Source organism: Peromyscus leucopus, chromosome 2 (assembly GCF_004664715.2).
Source record: "Peromyscus leucopus breed LL Stock chromosome 2, UCI_PerLeu_2.1, whole genome shotgun sequence".
NCBI lineage: Eukaryota > Metazoa > Chordata > Mammalia > Rodentia > Cricetidae > Peromyscus > Peromyscus leucopus.
In genome coordinates this window covers 120,779,634-120,797,563 of record NC_051064.1, presented here as the reverse complement: position 1 = coordinate 120,797,563, position 17,930 = coordinate 120,779,634, and the positions used below count along the sequence as shown (strand labels likewise).

At 46.9% G+C, this 17,930-nt stretch overlaps 1 protein-coding gene across 3 annotated transcripts in view; it reads right to left on the bottom strand.

Moving 5' to 3' along the window:
• Positions 1-13,222: 13,222 nt before the first annotated feature.
• The window catches only part of Slc2a1 (solute carrier family 2 member 1), a 28,644-nt gene continuing 23,936 nt past the window's right edge, over positions 13,223-17,930 (bottom strand). For all 3 annotated transcript variants that reach the window (XM_028886497.1, XM_037202886.1, XM_037202887.1), the window contains 6 exons: positions 17,659-17,821; positions 17,379-17,566; positions 16,987-17,091; positions 16,513-16,614; positions 14,635-14,838; positions 13,223-14,299 (listed from right to left, as the gene is read on the bottom strand). In XM_028886497.1, the coding sequence (XP_028742330.1) occupies positions 14,099-14,299; positions 14,635-14,838; positions 16,513-16,614; positions 16,987-17,091; positions 17,379-17,566; positions 17,659-17,821 (963 nt within the window). In that variant the 3' untranslated portion in view covers positions 13,223-14,098. The remainder of the gene's footprint in view (positions 14,300-14,634; positions 14,839-16,512; positions 16,615-16,986; positions 17,092-17,378; positions 17,567-17,658; positions 17,822-17,930) is intronic.

Genomic DNA, 17,930 nt, shown 5'->3' with positions numbered 1-17,930 from the left:
CCTAGTCATCTGAACTTCTGGAGACACTAAAACTTCTTCCTTGGTGACTAGTGGTTTTTCAAACCCAAGGTTTAGGATTAAATTCAGAGTGTGGCTGTACTACACAAATGCACCAGATCTTGAAAAGTGAGCAGGCCTGGTTAGTACCTCGATGGGAGAATTAAATATAGAGCTGATAAATAAATTAAGCATCTTATGTTAATAATTTGTGTTTAAAATAATATTGTGTGTATTTGTTTTATATTTCAAGTGAGATTTAAAAAATAATATGGCCTACTACAGAATCTGATAGGTCAACATAATTGGATCAAGACTCATGAGCTATAAGAAAATTTTGTTAAGTTCATAAACAGTATTATAATATTTGACAACTAGACCTGCTGAGTGTCTTACATTTATGTGTGTCTTACATTTATAAATTTTTTGCAAAGTACTTGGGCAGGACTTTTTACTAAGGATGGAAATTGGATTGGCCAGGAATACAAAAGCATAAGCAAATAGAGAACAGGAAGCTTATAAATTCAGTTCAAAATATGAAATGGAATCAAATATAAGTTTATAAGTGAGGCTACTTAACAAAGTTTAGCTCCCTCTGAGTTATTTGAACAATAATAAAAATTCTTCTTAAGCCTAGAAATTATTTGATGTTAATATATTTATAATTATAACTATATACATTTGGGGGGTTAGTTTGTTCTTTATTGCTGTTCTTTTTATTTTAAGAGTCAGGGTATTGCTATGTAGCTCAGTCTAGCCTCAGACTTGTGGAGACCCCTCTGCTTCAGCCTTTAAGTGTTGTGATTACCGGTGTGTACCACTGTGGATGGCTGGGACCTTTATTTATATTTATGTTTTTTTTTTTAAAAAAGATTTTTTATTATGTATACAGTGTTCTGTCTGCACATATCCCTGAAGGCCAGAAGAGGGCACCAGATCTCATTACAGATGGTTGTGAGCCACCATGTGGTTGTTGGGAATTGAACTCAGGACCTTTGGAAGAACAAGCAGTGCTCTTAACCTCTGAGCCATCTCTCCAGCCCTATGTTTATGTTTTTTTATACAAGGCCTTCTCTTTAGTCCAGGATGGCCCAGGACTCTCTGTGTAGCTCAGGGTGGCTTTGAACCGATGACAGTTCTCCTGCCTCAGCCTCCCAAGTGTTGGGATTATATGTGAGAGCTACTGGACCTAATTGTGTAATTCTTTTTCTCACTAGTGTGCATTCATTGTACAGAATGGGTGGTTTTTAAAAAAATATGTATGTATATATGTATGTATGTATGTATGTATGTATGTATGTATTTTATGTGTATGAGTGTTTTGCCTGCATGTATGTCTGTGTAGCATGTACATGTAATACCCATGGGAGTTGGAAGAGGTATCAGATCCCCTGAAACTGGAGTCCCAGCTGGTTGAGAGTCACCATGTGGGTGCTGAGAACTGAACCTGGGTTCTCTAGAAAAGCAACTACTGACCTTCACCACTGAGCCATCTCCTCAGCTCTAACAATGGGTTTTATAGAAACATTTGTGTAATGTACACTGGCCATTTCCCCCATGTGCCCCTCACAGTATTACCAACCATTCTCCTAGACAGCCCTGCTCTTACTTTAGTGTCCAATGTACATAGAGGATTTTATGTGTGTATGGAAAGCCTAGGATCCACAGAGGAGAGAGACTGTGATATGTTTATTAAATGACCCTTGGAGGTCTAAGTAAAACCAGGGTTGAGTCTTGATGAGTTAATTTAATGTTTGTTTTTAACTTAAAGTCCTGTAAATAGTCTTGTGCTCACAAAATCTGCCTTCACACATGAAAGAGAAAAGCACTTTGACCTGGAACTCACTATGTAGCCCTGATTGGCCTCCAACTGAGGATCCTCCTGCGTCTTCTTCCTGAGTGCTGGGACTGCAGGAGCTCTGTGAGCACCGCCCACGTGGCCACCTGGAGACAGCTGCATCAGGGACGGAGAGTTAACTCAGCAGTTAAGGTCAGAACACACAGGTTCTGTTCCCAGCACACACATGGTGGCTCACAACCATTTGCTAACTCCAGCTCTGGGGGATCCAACGCCCTCTTTTGACCTCCACAGGCACCATGCACACACATGGTACATGTACATATATGCAGACAAAACACTCAGACACATAAAAGAAATTTAAAAGAAAGAAAGAAAAGCTACTGCATCATTTGCATTTAGGAAGTGAAGAAATCAAAGCTCAGAAAACTTAAAAGAATGAGAGTCAGCTGCATGCCTGGCTAGCCTGTCCCCCAGCCGCTGAGGATGTAGCTACTGTCAGGTGACCTGGAGACAACTTACCAAGGTCTGCTTATGTGCATCATGCTTGGCTCTGTAGCTAAACAATTCATTTCAGCCTTGGGAAAGACGGTTTCTTGGCTCTGTAGTGAAAGACTGGCTTTAGGCTTGGTGACTAAAGACTCAAGGCCACCCACCCTCTGCCTGTCCATCTGTTTGGGCTAACTCCAATCAGAAAGGCCTTCTTTCCACCTGTGTAAAGCTTGGAGCTGTCCCTCTGGGTTCAAGTATAGCTGAAAAGAAGATGTGGCTGCCACTTTTCCACGGAACAATTGTGTGATATATCATGTACCCTAATAAAATTTGCCTTTGTCAGGGAAATGCCCTGAGGGGCCTCTCACAGGCCCCCATGTCAAATTCAGTTCAGTCATTTCCTGTCATCATGGAGGAAACTCCTTCCCAGAGCAATTAAAGAACCCAATGCCTATTGTAAAAAACCATACTGCTTGAGGTGATAGAACAGCTATAGGAAAAAAAAAATCAGGAGAAACCATAAATCAAAATTGATAGAGATTAGATTTGGAACCTCCCCAAAGTTAGGGTTGGGGAAGAGTTTTGTCTTTCAGTGGAATGAAGGCTAAGGAATCTGAAGAACACTGGACAACTGAGACATCTGAAGAAAAAGGACAAATCGTCCAGAAAACTTGCCCCAAGAAAAAGATTTTCTGCAGTGACCCATGACCACGCCTAACAGTGACTTTGAAGTCTCCAAAAAGATGATGGGACCCCACAACAACGATTCCATCAGGACAATGATAATGCCATTAAGCTGTCATTCACCACCTAAAGATCAGTTTTGGACTACAAACTGCTCAGGACAATATCAAGATGGCTAGCTGAGATGATACAGCCTCACAGATTACTCCAGTCAAGACTTGACCATAATCTTAAATTTTCTTTGTGTCCCTGTAAACAACTACCAGCAGGAAGTAGCCTAGAAAACTACACCCACATTCCTAAAAAATTAGATTATGGATGCCTGTTTTTGTTTAAAGGTTGGTTAAAAATGTTATTGATCATAGTCAATCTCTTTCTAAAAGGAGAAAGGGGGATATGATATACAAATGTATTATATAGAAATGATAAGATAAAAAAGTAGATTATTGAATCTACTCTGAAAAAAAGATATAGAAATAATAGGATAAAGAATAGATTGTTGAATCTACTCTGAAACAAACAAAGGAAGGATGCTGTGGGATGGTCTGTATGTCAAATCTGTTGCTCTGATTGGTCAGTAAATAAAACACTGATTGGCCAGTGGCCAGGCAGGAAGTATAGGCGGGACTAACAGAGAGGAGAAAAGAAAGAACAGGAAGGCGGAAGGAGACACTGCCAGCCGCAGCCATGACAAGCAGCATGTGAAGACACCGGTAAGCCACAAACCACATGGCAAGGTATAGATTTATAGAAATGGATTAATTTAAGCTGTAAGAACAGTTAGCAAGAAGCCTGTCATGGCCATACAGTTTGTAAGCAATATAAGTCTCTGTGTTTACTTGGTTGGGTCTGAACGGCTGTGGGACTGGCGGGTGACAGAGATTTGTCCTGACTGTGGGCAAGGCAGGAAAACTCTAGCTACAGAAGGATATGGATATGATAAGATAAAAGTGTAGATTATTGAATCTACTTTTAAAAAGCAACTACTTCTTTTAAATATTTTACATTGGATTGGATTTTTGTATGTTGTATACAAATTGTATATATTGATACAAAGTTGAGATTAATTTTGTTAGAAAATACTGTATATATATTTATAATCTTGTTTAAGGTATTGTACCTATAAAATTCATTTAACAATGTAATGCAAATTACTGGTCCTTAAAAGTTATTATTACCAACTAGTTAGGATATAAGAAATGCAAGTTAATAGTCATTACAATCAAACTGGTAGTCATATTAGGTATGTTTTCAAGGTCAAACAGATGTATTTAGATAGACAGATCATCTTCAAACACTTCAGAGATCTACAGAATATGGCATTTAAGAGGTTTTATCTTTTTTTTTTTTTTAATGACTATGAGACATGTCTGCTCCTGGCAGCACCAATCTACTTCAGAGAAGATGATGGGCATCAAAGAAAAACTCCATATATAGTTTACTTTCTTTGTGGCAAAAGTTAGCTACTAGACAAGAAAGTGGTCTTGCCTCAACTGCTGACAGAATGCTGTCCAAATGGACAAGCAGGACACAAAAGAAAGGACTGCCAAACCTTGCCAAGACAATTTAGGAAGGCCCTTCAAAAAGTCCTGCTTCACAGATGAATCTGTCAGATATTCTAGTCCTGTAGGCTGATGATGGATGCCCCAATGTTGCAGAGGAACCTTGGGTGATTGCCCAGGCAGCCAGCTGTTCCTGTCATTTCTCACATTTTTTGGAAGTTGCTTGCTTATTTAGGTAATATTATTTCCTTCTTGGGTCTCTGAGGGAGTTGAAGACTAGATATCTATAGTCAATTTTCCTTGTTAACAAATTCAGAAAAGAAACTCACTAAAGAGGTGTAAAATGTATAAGTTTGAAAGACATTAAAATATAGTATTTGGTTGGTAATACAAGTTAGGATAGAAAGTGAATTAGGTACAACATTTTGGACTCACAAAAATAGGATAAATAATGGAGTATTTTCTTGAATTTGTCAAATGTTTATAGACTGGACATTGTTAATGTAATTCTTGACTTATATATTGTATATACTTATTATACTTATTGTATATAGTTTTTATTATATTAATTATAACCTTTTATTATTTTAGACAAAAAAGAGGAGATGTGGTGATATATTGTGTACCCTAATAAAATTTACCTGAAGATCAGAGAACAGAACAAGCCACTAGATTAAACATAGATGCCAGGCAGTGGTGGCACAAACCTTTAATTCTAGCAATCAGGAGACAGAGATCCATCTGGATCTCTGTGAGTTCAAAGCCACCCTGGACTACATGAGATTGACTCAGTCTAGGAGAGAAACAGAGCCAGTGGTGGCACACACCTTTGATCCCAGTACTAGGAAGCACACACACCTTTAATCCCAGGAAGTAATGGCTGGACAGAGAAAGGTAAATATGGCGTGAGGAGACAGGAACTAAAGGCTTTTCAGCAGAAGCGTCCCTTTCAGCTAAAGGCTTTTTTTGGCTGCGGCCTTTCGAGTGAGGACTCAGAGGATTTCAGTCAGAGGATTCATAGAGTTGGTGAGGTGAGACGTGGCAGTGGCTTGTTCCTTTGTCTCTCTGATCTCTCAACATTTACCCCAATATCTGGCTCCAGGTTTTTTTTTTTTTTTTTTTTTTTAATTAAAAGACCATGTAAGATTGGAGCAACAAACACTCTTTGCCTCTCATCAATCTGATTGGACTATGGGTCTGATTCTGGAATAATCTCTGAGGCCAAAGGAAGACAATGCTCCTGGCTCCTGGTGTATATGGTGTATATATATCCACCAGAAGCTCCAGGGTATATGGCAGAGAAGGCATAGTGACTAGGGTGGTATGTCCACACTGGTGGGAGTGTGAGGTGGAAATGCCTCATGTCTTGGCAGACCAGAAAACAGAGCAGGACCAGAAATGGGTCTGGCTAGAACCCTCAAGAGCCCTGCCCCTATGCATACTAGTTAGGCTGTGAATCCAAAGGTCTGATGTTCTCCCAAACAATGTCACCAGCTGAGAACCCAGTGTTCAAGCACATGAGCCTGTGGGGAACATTTCACATCCGCACTGTAACATTGGGTATCCCTTAAGCCAGGTAAGTGGGCACAAGCCCACACACACCCTGTTAGTCTGGCACAGGTGTGTTCCTTAAACCACATTTCATCTCCAAATAAAGACAACAAGGAGGTCATGGATGGTCCTGGACGGTACTGTGATCTGTGTGTGAGCAAACTACTTACCCTTTCCTAAGAGGACATGAAGTCCAGGAATGACGTGAATTTCCCTCGAGATATCTCACAGATTAATACTGTGAAGTAAAATTGACAATACTCCATGCTGCTCTGAAGTCAACACATCCCATATTACATGCCAACTGAAAAGAAGAAAGAAAACAAAGATACTTGCTGAATATTGTAGACAGACACACAAACAGGTTGACAAATCATGGAGGAAATGTTGGTGACAATTGGGGGACTCGTTTCCGTAAGCGATCATATGATGGCAGCTGATATTTCAGAACCATCTGCTTCCACTACCCATCTATATTCACTTTACATTCAGCAGGAGCCCCAGCTGACCAGGGTTTTTAACCAGGGGTAGGAAGTGGTATGGGGCCCAAATCTTCATCCCTGAAGAGTGCAGAGACCCTCCTGGTTTTTCTTCTCACCAGGATTAAAGATAAGTGCCGCCACACCTAGCTCAAGTTCTTTTTCACCAAATTTCCGGTCATGTTCCTTACTAGTTCCTGACCACTCAGACAAACCGAGGGCTTCTAGTGGAGAACCCGTGTGCTTGTATTACTGCATTTCTGGCTAGTTCTCCTTTCAAACAAAGTACATAACCGCGGGCCCTAAGTTCCCCAAAGATTTCCCCGAATAACTGCCCTTGATAATATCACAGATAGATAGGGCTGCAGCGGTCTGCTTTCAGGTGGTGTGTGCATCACACACAGAATCATCTTTCAACCAAGACTACATCTTCTCTTCCTCTGTGAAATGATTGCAGGAAAATCCCCAGGAGAGTGAGCAGGAGTGAGGGGCCTTGGTCATTGGGCCATTTCATCTAACTCGCCTGTGTCTGCGGGGCCTGTCCGTCTCTCCTAGTCACATATTTCCCTCTGATAACGGAGTGTGTGCACACCTAACTTTACAGCTTCGTAGGGCAGATAACCATAACACCCGCACAATGATAAGCAGTGTGGGTCACAGAGTAACCTCGTGGCCCACGGTCAAGCTTTCAGTTTCTATGGAGAGACACTAGCAGCCAAAGCTGTCCCTCAAAAGGAGAGTGGTCATCTGTGGATGATGGCAGGACCTTGCTCAAAATCCTAAGGGCTACACTGCAACTATTGGTCCCTGCCAAGGACTCTCTCAGCACCCTTCCCTGACACTGACACATTGAACGCCATCATCGGTCTGTCGCCTCAAGTGGCCCACGTGGCGGAACAACGTGCCTGTCTTAGACCTTTTCTAGCTCTGGGTCCCACTCAAAACTGGCAGCAGTGACTGCATGCAGGAGACCTGCACAAGATCCCAAATGCCAGCACAGATGGTGAGGAGCTCACGAAACTCCACCGCTGTCTACAGAACTATTGGCAACTGATGGCGGCTGTAGCAGGGAGAGTTGGTTTTTTCAGGGAGGGGTGCAGCCCCTGAACGGGCTTCCCGTGTTCTAGTACATGGCCCCACATCCATACACATACAGGTAGCACTAAATGGAGTAGGTTAAAAAAAAAGGAGAAGTGGGGGTGGGGTCATGCTAAAGAGAGGGTTCAGCAGTTAAGAACTCTGGGCTGCTCTTGCACAGTTAGATTCCGAGCACACACAGGACAGCTCACAACTGTCTGTGACAGGATTCCAGGCCCTCTTCTGGCCTCTACAGGCACCAGGTACACACACGTTGCATAGACACACATGCAGGCAAAATGTTCATATACATAACATTTTAAAAGAGTTTACAATTATTTTCTTTAACTTATTTTCCAGACAGGGTTTCTCTGTGTAGCCTTGGCTGTCCTGGAACTCATTATGTAGATCAGCTGGCCTTGAACTCACAGAGATCCTCCTGCCTCTGCCTCCTGAGTGTTAGACTTAAAGGCCATCATGCCTGGCTGGCTTAAATTTCAAAACAGAGGGAATGAGCTGAGTATAGTGGTATATGTCTTTAGTCCCAGCACTAGAGAAGCAGAAGCAGGCAGACCTCTGTGAGTTCAAGACCAGCCTGTTCCAGGCCAATGCCACATAGTGAGACCCTGTCTCAAAAAAAAAAAAAAAAAAAAAAAAAAAGAAGAGAAACCAGTGAGTGCACATGAAAACGGGAAGAAAATGGGAAGGGACAGGAAGCAGGGGCTGGAAAATTTGATCAAAATACAGTCTATGCATGTATGAAAGCCTCACTTCTTTAAAAAAATCTTTGAGGGAAGGGTACTTTCTGAAAAGTGAAAGAGACAGAGAATGGTATGACCCCAGCTGACGCCTGCATTACACTTATCCCACTTTTTTGTTTTTGTTTGTTTTTTTCCAGACAGGGTTTCTCTGTATAACAGCTCTGGCTGTCCTGGATCTCACTCTGCAGCCCAGGCTGACCTCGAACTCACAGAGATCCACCTGGCTCTGCCTCCTGAGTGCTGGGATTAAAGGCGTGCGCCACCACCGCCACCGGCATCCTTTTTCCACATGACTATGACAACAGATGAGGACACTGGAGATCAGAAAAGCAAAGAGACTTGCCCACCATGACTTAGCTAAGTGGCAGACAGTTTAAAGTCGGCTGCTCCTGACTCATTTCTAAGACAGTGCAGAGCTCAGGAGAATGTGTGCTTGGTTACATAAGAGCTAGAGGAATGAGAAAGTGACAGCTGATTTGGTCTCCTGCAACCACATCACCTTATGGACAGATGTGGAATGCTGTCCTCGGAGGAGAGCAGCCATTACCACCTGGGCTACAGGCACGTACCACAGCACCTGGCTTAGCCCTCACCGTCTCATTCAGAGCAGCTGGGATGACTCACATGAAGCCCTGGGGTTTGGACCTGTTTGAGTTCCCTCATGGAAGGACGGGTGGGACGAGTCTTCAGACCCTCACTTGAAGTTTCGGCCACTCTTTCTTTCCTTCTTTTTTTTTTTTTTTTTTTTTGGTTTTTCGAGACAGGGTTTCTCTGTGTAGCTTTGTGCCTTTCCTGGGACTCACTTGGTAGTCCAGGCTGGCCTCGAACTCACAGAGATCCGCCTGGCTCTGCCTCCCGAGTGCTGGGATTAAAGGTGTGCGCCACCACCGCCCGGCACAGCCACTCTTTCTGGAACCTCCCCCTAAGCTGTATATAACTGTGCCCCGGCTACGCATGGTCTTGAGAAGACTCTGGAGTTTGTAGAAGGTGAAAGGTTCATTGAAGTGGGAACTCCATCTGTGAAGCTGTGGGTAACTCATAACCCATGCTGCCGGGTGAATCCTCAGTGGTGTGGCTGTTTAGAGGGTCACCTATGTACCTGGAAGTAAGGCCAATAAACTCACTGGTTCTCTAAGCTTGGCCTGGGGTGCACCTTTGTTCTTTCATTGGTCCCCTATCTGGGGTGCATAGCTGTTCACGTCTCCCCAGGAAAACTTCAGGTAACAACAGAACAAAGGCAGACCAGGAGAGAAAAGTCTTGAGCAAATGTGTTAGAGTAAGACAGTTCCCGGGAGGAGCTTTCTAGGGAATACTGAGTTGTCAGCCTGCCCGGAGCATAGGGCATTGAGCACACTGTGTGGTCTTTAAGAACGCCTTTAATCCCAGCACTCGGGAGGTAGATCAGACAGATCTCTGTGAGTTCGAGGCCAGCCTGTCTTCAGAGAGCGAGATCCAGGACAGGCACCAAAACTACACAGAGAAACACTGTCTCGAAAAACAAACCAAAACCAAAACAAAACAAAACAAAAAAAACCCCACAGAATGTGGTTAAAAGTTTTGAACTGTATCATGCAACAGTGTGGAGTATTAATCCGTGTGATAATAAGACACGTGGTGCTTTAGTGAAATCATTCTGAGTGGATGGAAGAGAATGGACAGGATGGACCTGTCCCCTCCAAAGCCATTTATTCTCTGAACAAGAGAGGCAGAAGTTAAAATCAGCCACTAGTAGGCAGCAGTGTGCCCATGAATGGATAGGCCAGGCCTGGACCGTTCCTCACAAGAATGGCCACTTGGTGAATGGGAATCAGGAACAGTGGGGAAAGGATCTGTTGAAGTGATCCCAGAGACCCAGACGGGAAAGGGGACGTGGTAGCCAAAGACGGAGGGCTTGGTCTCTGGAGGACACGGACAGAGGGAGTGGAGGGCAGTGGCAAGAGGGGCATCACAGAAGAGCCTTCTAAGAAAGACAGATAATAAGACGTGCCCACTGATACAACTGAATCCAAGCTGATATAAAATCAGCTACTTTCTGATCGAAACCGAGGCCTGTTCTACGGGAAGAGAACTCTTGTCTGGCTCTGTAAACGCTCTCAAAGCCCGTGGCTGGAACCGTCACAGGCCCTACTGGGAAGAAGCTATAACTGTTGTTCTGTTGCGTGGACACGGCACGCCCATCGATCTGCCTTCTGATAATTATGTTTATCTCATAGGTTAGTGCCACTGCCAGTTTCTGTCAGGAAGTGCCATACCGTGGGCAGCAGTCACTGCAGACTCAAACCTGCTCCGTCCAAAGCTCAGGGTCCCCGAGGAAGAGAGGAACAGAAAGATGGGGTGGAGAGTTCTGGAAGTCTGACCTCTGGACATGATACTGGCTGTGTCTCTCTTGAACTCACAGCAGCTTTGACTGCACGAGATTGGGCCACATTAACATCCTCTCATGGAGGGAGGAGGGACCTCCCCCATGTCTGAGGATCTAGGGGCTGTTAATGGTTGATGGTATTTTCTTCAAGGTGTAGTCACTGACAAGGTGCTCGCGCTCCTGTAAGCAAGCTCTCACCTTTGTGCCTGTGAGCAACTCTAGTGAAACTCATGGGTGAGGAGGAGGAGGAAGGGAAGGGGAGGATGAAGAGGAGGACAAGGAGGAGGAGGAGGCGGAAAGACCAGCAAGATGGCTCAGCAGGAAGAAGTGCTTGCCGCTAAAGCCCGACAACCTGAGTTTGATGCCTGGAACCCAAGGGAGAAACCCAGTCCCCACAAGTTGTCCCCTGACGGTCACACACACATGTATGCACCCCCATCACCACTGCTGCCAATAATATAATGAAATTCTTAAAATTAAAAGTATGAAATGGGGGGGGGGGCTTGCTGAGTAGAGGCAAGGGCTCAGCGAGAGAGAAGGATAACGATGTAATGGAGGTGGATATGATCAAAATACATGACACGGGTGCATAAAACGCCATAATGAAACCAATTATGTGTAATAACGCAATAAAAAAGTAAGATGGGCATTATCCCGAGGGGGACCCAGGAAACGCTTATAAAAAGAGACAGAACGAAATTTTAGAAGCATCACTACCATGAAGAGACCCAAGACTGAAAGGAGAGAGGAGTGGAGAAGGCTGCTGCGTGGTTGGGGAGAGGGCAAGGGGCCGGGACGGCCAGCAGCTGAGTTGGCACAGGCTGGAGAGACAATCGGAATGGGAGGAGGGGCCACGAATGCGCAGTTTTGTTAAAAGACAATAGACATTCTTTCCCTGTGAATGCAGGTACTTTCTGAATCGGCACTCCTGCCTGAAACTGCATTGGAGGAGTTCGGCTGGGCAGCCGGGACTGAGTTCTTGTGCTCTCATTTGAAGTCTTGACCGGATTCTCTGGTGGAACCTGAGATCCTGGAATGGTTCGGCCTTGCCCCTCTGTGCTCTGGAGGAAGGACCGTCGACTCCTGCCGTGGGTGGGTGGACAGCACTAGAATGAGGAAAATACAGGCTGCCGCCGAGTTCCGACTGTTTCCAGGGAGACTGAGGCAGGGTTGCAGATAAAGTACCAACCTGTCTAGGCGCTGGTGAGAAGCGAAGGGCGCCAGGGAGCGGCTCGGGTACCCGCTGGCTTCCTATCAGAAACGGAAGGCTTCACCTGATGTGGAACAGGTGTGCTCCTCCCTGGCTCGGAGCCCGCCCCCTCGCTGACTGGTGAATACGTCACCTAGCCCCGCCTCCCCTGCGCATCAGTGGGCTGACTGCGTCCTTGCTGCGTGGCTGGGAGGATGGAGCCAACTCGGCCCCTTCTCTGCGCATGCGCGGTGTCCCGTTTGGGGACACAGTAGGCTCCGGACTGGGGAGGGCTGCAGCGTCGGGCTTTTTTCAGCCCTGGACCCCAAGCAGCTCCTCCCGAACCTGAAGTCTTTGGGCCTTAGGGCACCCGCCTTGCCACGCCCCCGACCGCTGCTGAAGCTCTCCCCACCTGTCCCTACTCTGTCTTTGCAGAGGTGGGTTCCCAGGCCTGGCAAATGGCAAAAGGCTTACTGACCGCCCATACTCCCCCTCATCCGGCCTCAACAGCTCAGGCTCGGCCCTTCTCAGCTTTGTCCATCAATTGGGAAGGGGCTGGAGTAAGACCTTACATTAAGTTTCCTCTCCTTAACTCCCTTGCCGTGCTGAAATTCTATAGTTGTCCGCGTAGTCAGGAAGCGTAATTCCCTCTAGGTTTTGTAACCTTTAGAGACAGGATACTCATGGCGCTCTACTACAGCTATTTCTTGAGTGCCTAGCCCTGGATTGGATGATGCTGAAAATCCAGATAAACCTAGATGTCCCTTCAAGTGCCTCTGAATTGAAGGGGGTCTCTGGGAAGGACCTGCCTGTTTAGAGCTGCCCAGACACCCTGGACACCCTCTCAGGTGGCCTGATTTCTGTAAATAAGAAAGCTGCCTTGGATACAAAGCACCATAACAACTCACGGGGGCAGTGTAAACAGCTCATTTTGTTTGGGGAAAAGGAGACAGGGTATGGGGAAGGAGTTGTAAAATACGCTAAAAGCGTGGCTAGGGTGGTTGAGATTGCATCCATTTTAAACTTTTTGAAGCCTGTCAGGTAAGACACCTATTTTCACTTTCAAAATGCTCAAGCTTGAGTATCAGGGCTAGGAGTTATCGGTCTGAAAATAACATGATGAAAATGCTGACTGCCAGGACAGAGAACTTGGGTTTTCCTCTGGGTCAGAGGTCATACAGATTTTTGAGCAGTTGAACAGGTGCTTAGAACTGACAGGATCCTGGGCCAAAAAGTCCAAAGCCACTACATGGTTATAATCATGCTTTGCCTCCCTCTCACTCCCATCCAAACCTGCCTGGCCCCAATCCACAAGCATTTTGAAGCCATGTTTCTAAAAACCAGCCATTTATATCTGCTTAGGTAAAGTTACAGGAGTATGTTGGTGTATTTACAAGTGGGTTTGTCCAGATATACTATAACTTAGTGTCTGTATTTAATATTGACAACCAAAAAATATATAAATATCTTCCATCTATTCACAGCAGGGCAGGAGTGTCCGTGTGTCTTCAGCAGTGAGTTCTCAGCCTCCCAGGCCTTCTCATGGTGATGTCTGGCCCTCAGTGCACAGGAGACTGGGATCTGGCAGCCCAGCCTGACCCTTCCCCTCTCCTCCCTGCTCTCCAGTGCTTCCAACTGGTCTCAGGCAAGGAAAGATTAATTGAGTGGTTGGGAAGGAAGAGATAGGAATGGGCGAATCCTAAAAATGGAGCCCGACCCCTACGGTGGGGAGATCCAGGCCTGCGGAAGGAGGCGGCAGCAACCACCTCCTGGGATAAAGCCTCATAGTTCATAGTTCGATTAGTGTGTCCTTGGTCATAGGTCCAGCCCTACAGATTAGCTTGGCGAAGAAGGCATGTGTCTGGACAGGGCTCGGTCCCCACCCTCTGGCGCTGAGCCATTCAAGGTGAAGACCAGGGTGTGAAGATAGAGTGGCTGATAAAAAAAAAATAACAAAATCAGTAATAAAAAAAATTATAAAACCTGTTGCTTATCTGAACAGATTTTGAGCAACAGTCTTGCTTTCGTTAAAATTCTGGAGCCATCCAAGTCCTGAATATTCTTCTGGACATCTTTGCTGGCTGAAGAAAGGCGCCCAAGCCCGGCTCGCCTGAGATCTGTCCGTTTGGAAGAGGTCTCATCTAGCTGCCTGTGCTCCAGAGATCCTTGGGGCTGCTGGGAGCAGCCGGGCTGGGTGTGGGGCTCCTCACACTTGGGAGTCGGCCCCCAGAGGGTGGAAGAGCTCCTCAGGTGTCTTGTCACTTTGGTTTGCACCGCCCTGCCGGAAGCCAGACGCGATCTCATCGAAGGTCCGGCCTTTGGTCTCGGGAACTTTGAAGTAGGTGAAGATGAAGAAGAGCACCAGGAGCACCGTGAAGATGATGAAGACATAGGGACCACAGAGTTGCTGGAAAACAGACACACCATCACCACCTGTCCTGGCTAGGACTCTACCGCTGAGCCTTTGATCTGAAGGAGGGAAGAACTGCTACCGGCCACCTAGGCATGCTATAAAAACTAAATGAGACCGCTCACATCTGACTTGTGACAGGCTCCAGAACTGGCATGAAAACTAAGGGAAGAGCGAGCCTGGGCTGGGCAGTGTTTGGCCAGGTGACATGGGCTTCTGAGCCCAACTGCTTGTCAACATGACTCTTGGATAGCAAGGGTGAGCACTTCAGATAACATGATGGGTCCCTACATGCAGTTGAGAAATGGTGGACAGAGAAGATGTTTTCTCACCTCCACATACTGGAAGCACATGCCCACGATGAAATTTGAGGTCCAGTTGGAGAAGCCAGCCACAGCAATAGCAGCAGGACGGGGCCCCTGGCTGAACAGCTCGGCCACAATGAACCATGGGATGGGACCAGGGCCTACTTCAAAGAAGGCCACAAAGCCAAAGATGGCCACAATGCTCAGATAGGACATCCAGGGCAGTTGTTCCTATGGAGAGAGATGGGGTGAGAGGTTAGACTGGGGGGGAGATGATGGCTTCTCAGAAGGAAGAGAAGCTGCACAAGTCTCCACACTGGGCTTGAGGTCACCCTGATTGTTACACAACCCAGTGTGGTGGTTTGAATGAGAATGGCCCCCAGAGGCTCATGTCTGAATGCCCAGTTGGTGGAACTGTTTGGGAAGGATGGGGGTGTGGCCTCGTTGGAAGAGGTGTGTCACTGGGAGTGGGGTTTTAGGTTTCAAATCTGAGTTCTCTCTGCCTCATGTTTGTGGGTAAGGATGTAAGTAAGTTCTCAGTAACTGCTCTAGTACCATGTCTGCCTACCTGCTACTCTGCTCCCTGCCATGATGGTCATAGGCTAGCCCCCAAACATAATGCTCTCTTCTATAAGTTGCCTTGCATGGTCTCATCCAGCAATAAAAAAGGAACTGAAGCCGGGCGGTGGTGGCGCACGCCTTTAATCCCAGCACTCGGGAGGCAGAGCCAGGCGGATCTCTGTGAGTTCGAAGCCTGTCTGGGCTACCAAGTGAGTCCCAGGAAAGGCGCAAAGCTACACAAAGAAACCCTATCTCGAAAAAACCAAAAAAAAAAAACCAAAAAAAAAAAAGGAACTGAGACACCCTAGTAGCCTCTGTCTCACAAGAATCTACTCTGCCTATCCTCTAATGCTCTTGGAACTGTCCCTGGTGCTCTTCCACGCTTGGGTTGGACACAGGAATGTGTAGGAGTGAGTGAGTGAGTGAATGTGTCTGTGGGTGTGTATGTGCACACCTGCATGGTACAGGTTGTCATAGTTATTAGTGACAGGCTGAGAACCAGCCAACCTAAGGTCAATTCTTTGCTTCATTCCTTATCCAACATGGGGCTTTACTTTTAGTTTCAGTAAAAAGGTTGAACACATCTTTAATCTGAAAAGTCAGAAATGCAAAATGCTTCAAAATCTGAAGCTTGGTGAGTGCTGGTAACATGACAAGTGGAAAATTCCATACCTGACCATGCTTGATGTCAGTCACAATAAAAAAAAAAGTCATTTAAATTTGCCACCAGCCTATGTGTAGAAGGCACATGTGAAATATAATGAATTTTATGTTTAGACTTCAGTCCTAGTCTGACAGTAACTTATTGTGTATATGCAGGTGATCCCATATCTGCAACCCAAGGCATATCTGGTCTGAGCACTTCAGGAAAGGGATGCTCAAGCTACAACATCTAACTGCACAGCTCCTGTCTGGAGAATGGAGAGAAGGTGTGTCAGTGTACCTCTGTGGCATGGAGGGGACATTATACTGCTCAGGTTGCTGTGGAGATGAATTGAGGCTACAGGAAAGGGCTCTGCAAGGTTCAGCGTGGGCAAGGCAGTTTCATCAAGCAGTTTCATATGGAGATGAGAGCTTGGGTTCTCTAAGTCAGACGGGCTGGGTCAGGAAATCCCCAACCAGGGAGGGGAGAAAAAACTCAAGATGGGAGGAGACAACCTGAGTAGCACAAGGTCAGGCCCCAGTCCAGAGGCACACACCCACACTGGGCAGCCTAGGTTGGGTGCAACATGGGCATTTGGGGATCCAAATCCAGGTGGAATCTACCATCATGGGCACCTGGGTCTGTCTAAATCAGGTCCCCACCCTACCTCGCCCTGGGTCTTCCAGGGCATGGCCACTCACCAGCAGGGCCAGTGCGATGGTCATGAGTACAGCACAGCCTGCCATGCCTGCCAGGCCAATGAGGTGCAGGGTCCGCCGTCCAGCTCGCTCTACCACGAACAGCTGTAGACAAAGAAAAAGTCATGTTCCCCTTGCCTGCTGATGCCTCCTGGAGCCTACCTGCACAGAGGCTCACCTCAACAGCCAAATACAAATAGGTACTCTACACACTAGTGGAGGAAACACCTTTCCCCACCAGGCTTTGGGGCCTCATAACTGGGTCCAACAGTAACAGGCTGAGAGGTGGCCCTGGGGATCAGACAGCAAAAGCATCCTGGCCGTGACCTTGGGAGAGCATTTGCCTTCTCACCTCCCTGGCGTCTGTGTCAGTTGCACAGTGTGAGCAATGAGCCTTACAAATTTATTGACACAAGCTTGGCTCCCAGGATAGGCTGTCATTCTGTCACGAGACCCTGAGCGCAAGCGAAGACTCACCGACACCACAGTGAAGGCTGTGTTGACGATACCGGAGCCGATGGTGGCATACACAGGCTGCTGCACGCCTGCCTTCTCGAAGATGCTCGTTGAGTAATAGAACACCTGCCAGAAAGGGAGACAGTTGGTGATCTGCCGTGCTTACAGCCTTCTCCTGCCTCTGTACTGGTTACTAGTGGGTGTGACACCCAAGGTGAATAAGCGGGGTGGGGGTGGCGGGGAGATGAACACTTCTCAGGCAGGTGGGCTCTGCCACAGGCTTTGGGTCCACAGGTACATTACTTTGGCAGAACTTGCTTATAGTTTGTTTGGGACTCACTCATGGTGCACACTTGAGCCTGGACTTGGCCAGGGCCACAGGAAGGGGTAGGTGGGGTAGGTGGGGGACTCACAGCATTGATGCCGGACAGCTGCTGGGACAGCTGCAGCACTACGGCAATGAGGATGGGCTGGCGGTAGGCGGGCGAACGGAACAACTCCAGGATGGTGACTTTCTTCTCCCTCATCATCTGCCGGCCCTCTTCCTTCATCTCCTGCAGGTCTCGGGTCACGTCGGCTGTCCCGCGGAGCTTCTTCAGCACTGGTGGGACCGGAGGGAAGGTGGGGTGGCTCAGAGTGGGAAAAAGGCCTGAGCTCAGGGGGGCAGGGAGGAGGGCAGGGCCCAGCCCGTACCACTCTTGGCCCGGTTCTCCTCGTTCCGGTTGATGAGCAGGAAGCGGGGGCTCTCGGGACAGAAGGGCAACAGGATGCACTGTAGCAGGGCTGGGATGAAGATGACACTGAGCAGCAGAGGCCACAGTGTTGCATTGCCCATGATGGAGTCCAAGCCGAACACCTGGACAAAGAAACCAGGGACTGTGAGCACCCCTGCCCTGGCCCTACTCAAGAACCCATTCCACTCTCCTAGCCCACCAGCTGCTAGGAGATGGGAAGACCTCGCTGAG